This window comes from Ilyonectria robusta, assembly GCF_021365365.1.
Source record: "Ilyonectria robusta strain PMI_751 chromosome Unknown BGZ61scaffold_11, whole genome shotgun sequence".
Taxonomy (NCBI): Eukaryota; Fungi; Ascomycota; class Sordariomycetes; order Hypocreales; family Nectriaceae; genus Ilyonectria; species Ilyonectria robusta.
This window is the reverse complement of record NW_025764445.1, coordinates 188,219-202,231: the sequence shown is the minus strand read 5'-3', so window position 1 is coordinate 202,231 and position 14,013 is coordinate 188,219. Positions and strand designations below refer to the sequence as shown.

General features: G+C 54.1%; 5 protein-coding genes across 5 annotated transcripts; 1 reads left to right on the top strand and 4 right to left on the bottom strand.

Moving 5' to 3' along the window:
* Positions 1 to 128: 128 nt before the first annotated feature.
* BGZ61DRAFT_478476 (uncharacterized protein) lies at positions 129 to 1,295 on the bottom strand (the record flags this gene model as incomplete). Its single annotated transcript, XM_046249016.1, has 3 exons — positions 129 to 747; positions 857 to 1,226; positions 1,259 to 1,295. The coding sequence occupies 3 exons, from the start codon at positions 1,293 to 1,295 to the stop codon at positions 129 to 131; spliced, it is 1,026 nt and encodes a 341-aa protein (XP_046103533.1).
* Positions 1,296 to 2,378: 1,083 nt separating this feature from the next.
* On the bottom strand, positions 2,379 to 3,335 carry BGZ61DRAFT_532945 (Alpha/Beta hydrolase protein; the record flags this gene model as incomplete). Its single annotated transcript, XM_046253933.1, has 1 exon — positions 2,379 to 3,335. One exon carries the CDS (start codon positions 3,333 to 3,335, stop codon positions 2,379 to 2,381), a length of 957 nt encoding a protein of 318 aa, XP_046103532.1.
* An 882-nt stretch (positions 3,336 to 4,217) lies between these two features.
* BGZ61DRAFT_353465 (uncharacterized protein) lies at positions 4,218 to 6,147 on the bottom strand (the record flags this gene model as incomplete). The annotated part of the gene is made up of 3 exons (XM_046240523.1): positions 4,218 to 4,927; positions 4,982 to 5,708; positions 5,761 to 6,147. The coding sequence occupies 3 exons, from the start codon at positions 6,145 to 6,147 to the stop codon at positions 4,218 to 4,220; spliced, it is 1,824 nt and encodes a 607-aa protein (XP_046103531.1).
* Positions 6,148 to 6,496: 349 nt separating this feature from the next.
* Positions 6,497 to 8,525, bottom strand: BGZ61DRAFT_39075 (uncharacterized protein). Its single transcript, XM_046242819.1, has one exon. The coding sequence runs from the start codon at positions 8,350 to 8,352 to the stop codon at positions 6,823 to 6,825; it is 1,530 nt and encodes a 509-aa protein (XP_046103530.1). The 5' UTR covers positions 8,353 to 8,525; the 3' UTR covers positions 6,497 to 6,822.
* An 883-nt stretch (positions 8,526 to 9,408) lies between these two features.
* Positions 9,409 to 14,010, top strand: BGZ61DRAFT_452793 (class 2 chitin synthase). The gene is made up of 3 exons (XM_046245996.1): positions 9,409 to 9,966; positions 10,543 to 12,413; positions 12,475 to 14,010. The coding sequence occupies exons 1-3, from the start codon at positions 9,821 to 9,823 to the stop codon at positions 13,638 to 13,640; spliced, it is 3,183 nt and encodes a 1,060-aa protein (XP_046103529.1). The 5' UTR covers positions 9,409 to 9,820; the 3' UTR covers positions 13,641 to 14,010.
* The last annotated feature ends 3 nt before the right edge of the window (positions 14,011 to 14,013 follow it).

Sequence of the window (14,013 nt, the reverse complement as noted above, 5' to 3'; positions counted from 1 at the left end):
ACAAAAGCCTCAGTCGATGGGGTGTCTACGCGCGCCACAAGTGTGCGTTGGTGGGAACTGCACCTAGATGCCCATGTCGCATGATGGTGGAACTTTCTGGGCGGCGATGATGGACGTGAGCACCAACGCTAGAAGGAGACCATGAGCGGTTGAAGTGGGCCCTCCTGGGGCCGACTAGCGCCGGGAGGCGTCGCGGTGCATCGGAGCAATAGACTGATGGATATAATGGATTGCCGACTCGAGGCCATGGGGCCGGACGGGCAGTTCGGGGCGTGGCCGAAGAGGGCTTGGTCCGGGGCCACTGTGGACGACGTCGAGGGGGCGGGTCCCAGTCTTTCGCGATGGCGATTTTCGACGGCGATCCAAGCGGAGGGGCAAGCAGGGGGGCATGCGAGCCAAACGTTCCCCGAGCGCCGGCTTGTTGGGGGCCTTGGTGGCTGAATGGGACGAGGCAAAAAAGACGAGACTTCGTTGGTGTCAGGACGTGGGACCTTCGACGAGGACGAGCAGAAGGCCCGAAGTGGACATAGCCGGCTCTGCAACGTCGGGACGACGGGCCACGAAACATCAGAGCCACAGAAAATTACCTTATATTGCCTTGGCTTGCCTAGGTTTTCTGTCCCCCCCTTACAGCCGGTTATGGACGATGGCGGAGACGGCCGGATTGCGAAGCCAGGATACACGGAGGAGTTTTGACTCCGGTTTTTGGTTCGGGGAATTTTGTCTGAATACGGAACTGACCGGTCACTGCTGCATGTAATTAATTACTGTCAATAGTTCCATGGGAAAAGTGTCCGGATCTACTCAGCACCCATTGTTCCCTGCTAGAGTCCGGGTTGTCAACTCCAAAACACACATCATTGCTTCTGCATGCAACCTTCTTCGGGGAGGCTTGAGCAGACTAGGTGAAGCAGCTTGCGTACGCCACCGTACGACCTGCATCACCGTCAGGAACGCCCCAGGTCCCAGGGGAGAGCGGAACGCTTCAGGGGTGGCTGCTTGGAGCAGCCCATGATTCGCCCGGGTCTGTACCGGGTCCTCGTGGGCATGCTCTGGGCATGGCCTGGTTGCAGGGTGCTCGTGTGCATGATCACCAGAGCGTGCGTCGACGACAGACAATGGCGAAGAAACGGTAGCATTTTTGGCGTCTTTGACAGAGACGCTATCCAGGGATTTTGTTGCGAGTTTTTGGAGGGACCCAGCGGAGCGGGTTCGGGCGTTTACTGCTACGCTGTTGTTAAGTAAACGTCTGACACACGACCATGACGACGACGACGGCGGCGGTGGTGGACCATGTCTCAGGCGGTTGTGGCTTTCTTGGATCAACTGAATATCACTTGAGCTGGTGTTTGGTGGAGATGATCTTAATTTGTGTCTGGCACTAAGTAAGTATCAAGAATGGAATCCAGTTACTCGGCCGTTGCCTGAGGCACTGCCGTCCCGCTCCTGCTAGACAGGCTACTCTACTCGGGGCAGGAAGGTGCGACGAAGCCCTGGCACCAAATGGAAGCCTCGGGTTTTTTATGGGGGCTAAGTAAGTAAGCATTGACTGATCGGCCACCAACTCTTGCCTCTGTAGGGTTGCGATTGATAATCGCCAGGAAACATCTCCACGCTCTCACAGCCCACATCTAAATCCACAACATCCACCTCACATGTCGGGCTTTTGGGCAGGGAAAACACGTTGCCAGCATGGATAGATCTTGCTCCATGAGATGAATCCCCCAGATTTTCATTTAGGTTTTTGCTTTTCCCTCTCTCGCTTTTACCCTTTGCCCACCAGGGCCGGTTCCCCGTCTAAGAACCTCCCCTGGCTCGGCCCTGACGGAGCAAAACCCACACACCCTAGCCGCATCGCCCCCTTTCAGCGAGTATTTCCACCAGGGGGTTCTTGGGTCCCCTGTCAGCGAGAAGTCACGTCAAGCGGCCAGGAACGATCTCTTGTGCGCATCATCATCTCATCCTGGCTCTGGTCATTTTCCCCCTTGTTGAGCACCGCCAGATCGATTTATCTCGCTCGATCAAGTCGCTTCCCAGCCCAACTCCACCTGATATGTCGGGTCTCACACGCAGACCTCAGGCCATCGATGCAAGCTCTAGGGGCCAGGCATGACCGGACAAGTTACATTATATTATAGCCTGCGGCGGTGATATTGAACAAGTGGTGGATGCAACAGCGGTTCTACCCGCACCACCATCCCCTTTGTGCCGCAGCCTTGGGTCGCCGCAACGGCGTCGCAACACCAGCCATGCGCCGTCACTGCGCCGTTCCCTTACCCTAGCATGGGCGCTCGCTCTAACACCCAGTGTCAAAGTGTCACGTTGGCAGCTTGACTTGACATGACTTGAAACGACGAGATGAGATGAACATGCCACATTCACTGCTCCTCAAACCCGCGCAGAAAATCGCAAATGTGATCCATCTGATTAGGAACCTGGAACCAGTGACCCTCCTGTTCGGCGCCTGAGTACTCCCTCCAGTCAACGCCATGTCCCGCCCGCAATAGAACCCGCGCCGCTTGCCGTCCCAGCTTAACGTCCACGTACGCATCGTCCAGTCCGTGTCCGAGAAGCACAGCAATTCCAGAAGGGGAAGCTCTCGGTTTCCCATCGTCCGAGGCAATCATTCTGCGGACAAATGGGTCGTACGCAGTGGCATCCTTCGATGTCGTGAGGGTGTGAGAGTCGTCGCCAGCGCATGATTTCACAAACTCTTCAACAACACCAACACCTCCCGCCGAAGCCGCCACAGACGCAGACGCAGATGACCCCAAGATTCTCTCCAGGTTATCCCCAAACGGGACCCAGGTGCTGCTACCCACAAAGCCACCTGGTCCTCTCCCCAGGTCGCCCTCGCATAGCAGCGTCCAGATGCCGATAGCTCCTCCTTGGCTAATGCCCCCCAACACCAGCCTCTCAGCTCGGCCGCCCACCCTCGACCTCTCTTCCTCCAGCACGCTCCGCACGTAGTTGACCGACTCCTCAATTCCCGCCGTCTGCAGATCCTGCCGCGCTTCAGGGTCCGTCAGCGAGTGCGCCTCGAACCAGGCCGGCATGTACTCCTCGAACGTCGCGCTCCAGAGCTCCCGCGACGACGGAAACACCCACCGCCACCCCGGCAACGCCTCACGCAGACTTCGCCCATCAGACAGCAGCGACACCATCAACTCCTCCGCAAACTCTTCCGCCCCGCTTCCCCGGCCATGCAGCATCACTGCCGTGTGCGTGTGCTCATAATCGGGCTGCGGATCTAGAACGTGTGCGGGGCCGAACCCTTGCTTCAAGGATCCTGCTCTGGACGACCCGGATGAAAATGTGTCGCTATGGCCATCCATTTCAGCCTGGTGTCGGCGTGGCTTTTGCAGAAGCGAAATGGGTCCCGTCAGGATGGTAGTGATTTGCTGTGACAGCGTCGATCATGTGCATGGTTTGTACGAGTACGGTCCTTCGTAAAAGTTGAAGAATGCCGCCAACGCAGGACAAACTCCACACCACACACCGTTTACTGTCGACCTTTGACCTAATTAAGCCACTTCAACGAGCCAACCACCATACAAGTCGGCCAACCATCCGGAGCAGAAAGCAAATTCCCCCCCTCCTGTGGGCTGCAAGGCTATTGTCGGCTTCATCAGCCCCGTCTCATGTCAAACCGGTCCCAGAAAGTTGCCTCGGCTCATTTCTAGTTCCCACCAACCTTCACAACCTCATTAACAATCTCCATTATGCAAGTAGCTCGCAACCATGGCACAAATTAGTACCTCAAGACGACATAGTACATGCATAAACTTCCCAATCGGTCCGGTGCCTCGCATCTTGGAGGTTAGAGCCTGTATTTCTTAGCCGTATTGCCTCTGCATAGTTGGAGTCAAAAGCACAATTTGTCTCATGAAACCTCGGCTGCACAGCACAACTTGCACCATCTTGTTGACAGAAGAATTCTTAGAACTCTCCGCCTCCCCGAAACCCGGACGCAAGGAGCGACTCAAGTCAAAATACGTCACTCGAGTACGGAGTGGAACCGTGGCTATTAAAAACGTAATTGAATACTGCAAACTAACACTAGCAGGAATAAAGTCTAACCGTCACTACCAAGACGCCCAAGCTGTGCCTCGGTATTGCAAGAATACCGGTATTCCAGAGCCCGATCAATCAAGTTCCGAAGCACACCCTCCATGTCCCAGTCCTTGTCCTTGTCCCTGTCAACCATACCGCAGCTGTCACTCCGCAGTGCTGCCCTTTGAGTCAGCCACCATCACCGACGACTCTGTTTCCAACTGGTACAGAGGGGGCATGGGATCGACGTCCTGCCCAAGCATCCGCCTGAAGTACCAAGTCAACCGCTGAGCATAGTATCGCGCGTGGTCACGGTTTCGGACGCTGAAGACAAGATCCAGTTCCTCAAGTGTAAGCGCCTTGGTCTCGGGCAGGAGGAAGTATGCAAAGACCCAGCCCACCAGGTTCCATGTCGCGTACCAGTAGAAAGCGTTGTGTCCTCCAAACGTTTCCTTCATTTTTGGCCAGGTGAAGCTGATCAGGAAGTTGAAGGCCCACGTGATGGATGTGGCCGAAGCCATACCTAAGGATCGGATATGCAGTGGGAACGCCTCCGCGCTGTAGGTGAATGGAACGGGGCCCATTCCTGGAGAGTAAACAGCCATGAAGATGTAAATGCTGGTTGCCAATAAGCCAAGGCGGACTTGTTCGGCCTCAACGCTGAAGTTCAGTCCGGTCCAGAAGAGACAAGCGCTCATCATGGGGAAGGTCACCAGCAAGAGGTTTCGACGTCCGAATGTGTCAATCGTCCAAATCGCGGGCAGAGCAAAGAGCCAGTTGATGACGCCTCCACCGAACGAGACGAGCAACGCTTGCGAGCGCGAGTATCCAGCGCCCTTAAAAATCTCGGTACTGTAGTACGCAATGACGTTCACTAAAGGATATGTCAGCTCCATTTTCATCACATGTAGCTCAAAGGGATACTTACCACCACAGAACTGTTGCATCAACATGCAGAACCACGAAGACTGCGCAGCTCTCCAGTTTCGTCGGACAGTGAAGAACTCCTTGAGGACGCTCCGGCCCTCCTTAGTCTGCTCCTCGACCTGAAGGAACTTCCATGCGAGGTACATGTCCCGTGCCGCCTGTAAATCGTTGCTACGGAGTTTTTGCAGGGACACAAAAGCTCGCTCAAAGTCACCCTTATCCATGTACCAACGAGGGCTCTCCGGCAAGAGGTAGACAAGACAACCGACGACCAGAGGTGGGAGTGCCGTTGATCCTATCATCCAGCGCCATTGAGAAGTCTCCCCGAGGAAATCCACATTCTGGAAGGCGAGAGAAGATGCAAACCCTATCATGATTCCAAAAGCCGTCCACATTTGCCACATCATGGTGAGAGCGCCACGGATGTTCGGGGGAGCGCACTCGGCAGCGTAGACAGGTGTGGTACTCGATTTAGCGCCAACAGCCAAGCCAAGGACGAAACGAGCGATGAGGAGTGAAACCCAGCCAGGAGAAACCGCCTGCCAGATAGCAGTCACGAAAGCGAAGAAGCATGAGAAGGCAATGGTGCCGCGGCGGCCCCAGTAGTGGTTCAGCGGAGCGTTCAACCAGCATCCGATCAGAGCGGCAGAGGCATATGGGGCTCCATTGACGAGACCCCGCATCAATGCCTGATCTTCGCCGATATCAAATTCTTTAAAGTAGAAGTACTGAGCAAAGGTCAGTATGTTATCATAACAGATATCGGTGTCGTTGTCATACCTGGGCACCGTTGATGACGGTCTGGTCCATGCCCTGCACAATGGCACAACCAGCGCACAAGGCGCAGAGGAAGTAGAGCATCTTGGGCTGAGAAGACCAACGGTGTTCATTCTCGTAACGGAGGATCTCTTTGTCGTTTTCCGATAGCTCAGGAAGAGTCTCGAATCCATCGGGAGAGTTGTGAACCTTGGCCAGGAGTGCTCCCTTGCGAAAGACATCGCGGTAGTCGGGCAGGCCCTTAGCGACGACAAAGGCATCGACGTCAGCAGTGATATCGTCATGGTTCAGGTGTGCGAGGGGGTTCTGCAACAACGCAGTTGTCGTCTTGGAGCCGGGGGTCTTCCCACCAGCATCCTCAGGACGCGAGATCTCATCCACCGACTCCATTATGGACTTCGATGTGGCCGCCATGGTGCCTAGAGTGGAACTGGAGATGCAAATGCTGTTGAAATATTGTTCGGATTGATGATCTGGGGTGAAGACCTGGGGTCTGAGGATGTGGAGAGAAGTAGTTTATATACCTCCAAATGCAAGGCCGAACGATCCAAAAGGTTGGCTGTGAGAACCTGGATGCTGCAAACTTAATACTGGGTGGAGATGGCCATGGTGACCAGATATTGTGCTGGAACTGCTGGAGTGTTATTGGGAGATTGTGCTTGGCACCGAGATGGGTGAGCGAAGAGATGGGCTTTTTAGAATGGACAGTTGGCCTTGGCTGGCTCTTTCTTCAAACAAGACACCAGGAGACATCGCGACCTTGATTCTCCGACGTCGGCCATTCTCCGCAACACTGTGAGCAGGAGCGCCTCTAAGCCTGCACAAACTTTGGTGGCTGCTTCCCAACGAGGTTCTCACGATGGTCTCGCGCGTTGGCAGGGTGGCGGCTCTGTCGCCGTTGTCGGTCTCGCAAGGGATATCGAGGAAGGTTGCATTTTAGTGTTCCTTCAAGCAGGACGAGCGGTTGAGTCGTAACCTTGCTACTCCTTCTCCGTCTACCAAAAATACGATCACCTGATATCCACAAATGATAAACCTTCCGGCCACTCCAAAAGATCGGTCTCGTCAAACAGGACTGTCCATGAAACCAGGTGGGTCATCGGGGTCGTAAAATCCTTGATCTAGATGCTTTTGGCAGACCCAGACTTCTTCGCTGAGAACGCGGTCTTGGCAGGCGGTAGCATGGCACTGATGCCAACCCGCATCGTGCTGCTCCTTTTCGAGTAGAGTGGTACATTCTTCCTGGATTATTGTCGAATATCTTGGAGGCTGTTTGATTGGGGGCTCCTTCGTCTCAGTTTCAGTAGGGGGCGGAGGTTCAGGTAAGGTGTCTGGGTCTGAACGGCTGTCTTTACGGTTTCGTAGGAGGGGCTTCCAGTTGAGCAGTGATCGCACACGTGAATGCCTCTGCTTTGTCGGAGGAGTGGGAGCAACGGGAGTAGCCTTGGGAGGAAACCTGATATCTTCCCATCCCAGATGAGACGAGCAGTGCCAGGAATCAGCCCGTGGGGAACTGCATCCAGGCCATGTACAACGATGTCGACTGCACTTGCTATCGAATCCTGTTTTGGCTTTGGCATTGACGCATGCTTCGCAAGGCGGAGGATCAGGTGTCGTGGGCTTTGGTGGCTTCGGTGATATCGGTGACACAAGTGGAGGTGTTGCTGTTCGGGTCCCTGGCTGGGATGGCAACAATGGCGTAGACAAATGGCCCTCCTCACAAAACCAGGTGAGTTCGCCAAATATTTCCACTCGCGGCTTGGGACAACCGGGGTGGGTGCATCGGTGAGGTGCGCAATAACACACTCCGCTCGGGAAGGCAGGCAGGTTTATGTCCTTGATGGAGGCGCCACAGGCCTCGCAGCGTCGAAAATGTGACTGCGTTGCGCTGGGCGTCGGAGTGTGCGGGCTGTGCTCCGCGCAGGCCAAGTTAGAAATTTGCCTTCCACTCGCAAAGGGCTTGAACCGATGGAGGTTGAAGATGGCAGCATTTCCAGCCCTCGGCTTGTAGCAGCCCTGGTGGTTGCATCGGTGCCGTGAGCAACAACCCGGTCCATCCTGCGGGACGGTGTTGGTCATGTCCGTGAAGGGGATGTCGCAGACCTGGCATTTCCGCACTGCATTACTCAAAGATTGGCTGGGTGCTGGGTTATCAGCAGCCTCTCGCCCCTTGGCGTCCTGGTGTAGTTTGCACCATGGTGTGAGGTCATACCGGGACTCACCACAGCCAAAGACGCTGCATCGGTGCTGCGAGTAAAACATCAGTCCGTCAGTGGAGTATGCCATGTCTAGATCTTCAACGCGGACGGTACAAGTTCCGCAAACCCAGTCCTGGGGCTGGGGCGGATCGTTGGGTGTCCCGTTGGACGCATCTTTAGATGGAGCCATCGCCCCCGACTTGTGGTCCTCGTTCTTGCACCACCACAATGAAAAGCCATCCCGGGGCCTGGTGCAGCCGGGAAGGGTGCATCGATGCCGTGAGCAGTACGAATTCCCGTCTTCGGGGTTGTATATGGCCGACTCTACAATATGAGGCCGTCCATTGTGGTTGTGGCTTGCAACGCAGGTATGGCAGGGGCGTGATGCGCCGTTCATGGTTTCGTCAAGTCGATGATAAGTCAGCTAGATTTGTAAGTAGTCATCAGACTGTGAGTCTGAGCTTTGTTTCATGATGAATAAAGTTGGTCGTCTTTGAAAACGCTCAGCTTCATCGTCATAAGGCGTATCAGTACAGCTGGCGGTATTGATTCAGCCTGACTGCCGTGTCGTGGCGAGTACCTGTCGTGGCTGAGCTTGTTCTACTGACACCTCCTCTACTGAGAGCGCCCGGCTAGGGCGTCACCCCCCTGTCATAACAAGCCCTGCCCGCTCAGCCCATCCGGAGAATTACTGAGCTTTGTAAGGATTGTGGTACAGGCACTGGCAGCCTGAAACTAGGCAGGTACCAATTTCCTCGCTAATTACGTTACTCCAGTTAGCCGAAGTCGGTAATCAGCTGGTCCCTTGATCTCAAGCTTTAACCACCTCATCTGCTCGGCAAGCAATTCAGTGCCGTCAAAGAAGAGCCCTGCATTCTAAATTCCAGAGCTAATTCATTCCAAACCATTGTCTAGGCGAGCATTACTCGGCATTTTCTGTCTGCCTCAGTCAGCCCTTCCAATTGGCCCACGAATCGATGCTGTCGTGGGGAGTTTCGTATGGCTATGGGAATCACGGCAGATGCGCCAATTGCACCACCACCTCTGGCCGGTTCACGAGGTGATACTAGGAGACGTCACACCAAGACGAGCCAGGTGCCTTGACGTAACTATGACCAAAAAAGACACGTTTCATGCCCTCATTATTAAGCGGCGATAAATGTTCTTGTTGTAGCCGACCAGAGCGCGTCCGCAAGATACCTAAGTTTAGGGTAGCCTAATTACCGTTGGCACTGCAGCGCAGACATCCTCACCAAAAAGACGACCCACGGATGTGTCGGGCGGTGTTGAAGATGCCACGAGCGGATGCATCATTCCCTCCGGCACCGAAGACCCAACAATGCCAACCAGTCACAATCACCCAACCAACACAGTGGTACCTAATACCCCTGTCTTCGAAACAACCTTCAACACCCGATGGGGTCGATGCGAGGCTGTGAGACCGACTCTTCGCCTAAAATGGATGTTGCCGGGTCAACCGTCATACGTAATCTCATTGTTTGGTTGCTCCAAGCTCCTTCCTGGGAGAGGAGCTACCTCCCCCCACTGACCACACCGGCTTGGAAAGTGTCTATCACTCCACGTGCCTGCCTACCTTGCCGCGGTTTCGCAACTCCAAATCTGCCTCTTTAGACCATCCCCAACAAACACCACGAAGCGCCAATTCTACAAAACTCCTCTCGCGGAGCCCTCGCAACTAACAACACTATCCCACCGTTTCGCATCCGCAGGCGGTCTACCGGTCTTTCTTCTAGCTTTGCAATACCGGCGCAAACCGTCACAGACACCCCTCGTTCGCTTCGGATCGCCAATCCCCCCTCCATTGTCTTTACTCGCGACCACATTCCAGCACCCGAGTCAACGCCATGGACGGGCAGCACACGCCCTTGCGGCCGCCGGACTACAGTCTGCCACCGTACGACGACGACGAGCTCCATCACACACCCACCGGCCAAAATCCCGCCGCCGTAAGACTGTTGACGTCGGTCGAAGAGCCCTACGATGCCCACACGTATGTAGCAACTCCATTCCTACCCCCAGCTCCACTTTGTCTCTCAGTTCCTTCGTCTCCCCTCAAGACAGCGTCTTTCCCCGTCAAAACGCCAATCTTGATTCCTCTACCTGTTTCCCCTGTGTCTCCATCTTCGAAAGCGCCCCCGAACGTAGGCGCTCAAGCAACGACTGTGGACACTTCGAAAGCAGACCACTCCGATAGCTTGGAGAAGAGGCACGGCAAGGAAGCTGCAGTTCTTCCATCTCTCTCACCAGACCCTACCCTCTCAATCGCCAACACTCCATCCACACTACCCAGCAAGTGCCTTTCTGGTGCTTCTCCTGCAAAGTTGCAGAACCAGGACCAGAAACCAGTCAGCGAAGTCACCTTCGCAGATATGCCCCGGGATCTTCCAGAGATCCCGGCGGGTGCCAGCGACCGGCGCAAGGAGTATCACCAGCAGCATGCGATGAACCACTTCTCTCCAGCGCCACCACCGTACCCGTTGTCACCAGAGATCAAATACCCACTATCACCAGAAATCAAGTACCCAACATCACCACAGAACCCCAGCAGCTCACAAAAACGTGTCAGGATCCGCACACCGAGAAAGAACTTGAATTACCAGTCCAGTCTTCGCTCCTCGCCATCCAGAACCGGCTCTTTACTTGATGATTATCCCCGAATGCCGCCTCCCGACTCTACATATGTGCCCTTCGCTGGCCGAGATGGCTCCCCTCAACGACCGTGGACACCTTCATCACGATTGTCCGACTTTACCAGGTCTGAATTCACCAGGTCCGAATTCCCCAGGTCCGATCTCTCCAGGTCTGATCTGTCAAGGTCCGATCTCTCCAGGTCCGAATTCACCAGGTCCGATCTCTCCAGGTCTGACTTGCCGAGATCCGATCTCTCCAGGTCCGATCTCTCTAGGTCTGACTTGCCAAGATCCGACTTTTCTAGACCACCCCCAGTCAACGGCACGTACGAGCCCTCCGACCTCGATGGCAGCCCTCGGCCAGGAACCCCATCCTCCAGATACGGCGGTAGTCCTCGCCGGCCGCTACCTCCTGCGCCACTCTTCTCAAACACCAATCGCGACTCGCGGACTTTCGCAGACGATGCAACAGTGTCGATTCCTCTTACTGACCTCGATGACGACGACGTCTTTGGTCCCGAGTCCGATCTTAGCGAAGCACGACCTCTACCAGACCACCGCAGCTCATACCTCTCAGCTGATTCTCAAGAGACCCTAAGCCAGGATCCCGAGTACTTCGATAATAAGGCGGAACACTATGGATCAGCTCCGGATGGAGCTCAGGAACGCCGAGGTGTTCGGGCGCCCCAGATGTCCAAGAGGGAGGTTCAACTCATCAATGGTGAGCTCGTGTTGGAGTGCAAAATCCCCACGATTCTCTACAGCTTCTTGCCCCGCCGCAACGAGGTCGAGTTTACCCACATGAGATACACGGCTGTAACTTGTGATCCCGATGATTTCGTCGACAAAGGATACAAGTTGCGCCAGTCCATTGGTCGCACCACTCGTGAGACAGAACTATTCATCTGCATTACCATGTACAACGAAGACGAGATCGGCTTTACCCGCACGATGCATGCTGTCATGAAGAATATCTCTCATTTCTGCTCACGCACCCGTTCTCGAACTTGGGGCGAGACCGGATGGCAGAAGATTGTTGTTTGCATCGTGTCAGACGGCCGTGAAAAGATCCATCCTCGCACCCTTGACGCTCTCGCAGCAATGGGCGTCTACCAAGACGGCATCGCCAAGAATTTCGTCAACAACCGTGCTGTGCAGGCCCACGTCTACGAGTATACAACTCAGGTCTCACTCGATGCGGACCTCAAGTTCAAGGGAGCTGAGAAGGGCATCGTTCCTTGCCAGATGATTTTCTGTTTGAAGGAGAAGAACCAGCGCAAGCTCAACTCACACAGATGGTTTTTCAATGCATTTGGCCAGGCTCTCAACCCCAACGTGTGCATCCTACTGGATGTAGGAACACAACCTGGTGGAAACTCTCTCTATCACTTGTGGAAGGCCTTTGATACCGACTCCAACGTCGCCGGTGCCTGTGGAGAGATTAAAGCTATGAAGGGCAAATGGGGCGTCAACCTCCTCAACCCCTTGGTCGCGTCCCAGAACTTTGAGTACAAAATGTCCAACATCCTTGACAAGCCCCTCGAATCTGTCTTTGGTTACATCACCGTGCTTCCCGGTGCTCTGAGTGCGTATCGATTCCACGCACTGCAGAACGACGAGACGGGACACGGTCCGCTGAGCCAGTACTTCAAGGGTGAGACGCTCCACGGACAACACGCCGATGTCTTCACAGCCAACATGTACCTTGCGGAGGATCGTATCCTCTGTTGGGAGTTGGTCGCCAAACGAGGCGAGAGATGGGTCTTGAAGTATGTCAAGGGGTGCACTGGTGAGACTGATGTCCCTGGTAAGTTGATAACATCACCCGATTACTCCTTGGCTCAGTTCAATTCACTAACAATTACTAGACACAGTACCCGAGTTCATCTCCCAACGACGACGATGGCTCAACGGTGCCTTCTTCGCTGCCGTCTACTCCCTCGTTCACTTCAAGCAAATCTGGCAGACGGATCACACGATAGCACGCAAGGTTTTGCTGCACATCGAATTCGTCTACCAGTTTATCCAACTTATCTTCACGTACTTCTCTCTGGCCAACTTCTACCTCACCTTCTACTTCGTTGCTGGCGGTTTGACCGATAAAAAGGTCGATCCATTCGGTCACAACATCGCAACTGTCATCTTTCACATCCTACGCTACTCATGTGTGCTTTTGATAGCGACGCAGTTTATCCTATCGCTTGGTAATCGCCCGCAGGGTGCCAAAAAGCTGTATCTGATAAGCATGATCGTTTATGGTGTCATCATGGTGTACACGACCTTCGCAACCATCTACATCATTGTCCGACAACTTACATCCGAGCACAACAAGATATCGATAGGCAATAACGTCTTTACAAACCTCATCGTTTCTATCCTGTCAACAATTGGAATGTATTTCATCATGTCGATCATGTACTTGGACCCATGGCACCTGATCACCTCTTTCGCACAGTACTTTATCCTCTTGCCAAGTTATATCTGCACTCTGCAGGTCTACGCCTTCTGCAACACCCACGACGTTACCTGGGGTACCAAGGGTGACAACGTCATGAAGACTGATCTGGGTGGCGCCGTAGGTAAGGGCCAGACCGTCGAACTGGACATGCCCAGCGAGCAGCTCGACATTGATAGCGGCTACGATGAAGCGCTGCGGAACCTCCGTGATCGTCTCGAGGTTCCTGAGCCCCCCGCCAGCGAAGCCCAGATGCAAGAAGACTACTACAAGAGCGTCCGTACTTACATGGTGCTATCTTGGATGATCTCCAACGGTATCCTCGGTATGTCTGTCTCCGAGATCTACAGCAGCAAGGGCATTGGTGAAAACTACTACTTGAAATTCATCCTCTGGAGTGTCGCCTCGCTCGCCGTCTTCCGCGCCATCGGCTCCACCACCTTCGCAGTCCTCAATGTCATCAACATGATTGTAGAGGGCCGCGTCCGATTGACCCTCAAGGCACCGAGGTGGTGGGGAAGTGTCAGCGATCGCGTCAGCGAGAAGATGAGCAGCGTGGGCACCACATTGAAGAGTTGAGTCATTACCTTGTCATTTGATATTGTTTATCTGTTACGGATTTTGCGGGCGTTGGGATATACCGAATGGTCTTTGGCATGGAGTTTAAGGGATCTAGCATTGCATTCATGCGGTTGGAACAAGATGCGGATATGCTTGTTTGTGTATGCGACGATGTACGGCATTCGATGATGGAAATGCCTAGTGCTGTCATGAGAAATCAGCATACGTGGTTTACACGTCTTGCTTGATACTAAGGGGCTTGGAGCCAGATTAAAATAAATGGATGTTAATACCCCTAGTACACTACTTCAACTTCTTAATTGCTTGTTCAAATTTGATCGGTCGTGTATCAACATTTGTATGCTTTAGGGCAAGAAATGAAATGCGGACA

What these genes read in the sequence shown, in the direction of transcription:
- BGZ61DRAFT_452793 (XM_046245996.1), top strand. Translation starts at nt 9,821, where the DNA reads ATGGACGGGCAGCACACGCCCTTGCGGCCGCCGGACTACAGTCTGCCA. An exon ending in GAGCCCTACGATGCCCACAC is followed by an intron (nt 9,967 to 10,542) that starts GTATGTAGCAAC and finishes AAAACGTGTCAG; the next exon opens with GATCCGCACACCGAGAAAGA. An exon ending in TGGTGAGACTGATGTCCCTG is followed by an intron (nt 12,414 to 12,474) that starts GTAAGTTGATAA and finishes AACAATTACTAG; the next exon opens with ACACAGTACCCGAGTTCATC.
- BGZ61DRAFT_39075 (XM_046242819.1), bottom strand. Translation starts at nt 8,352, where the DNA reads ATGAACGGCGCATCACGCCCCTGCCATACCTGCGTTGCAAGCCACAAC.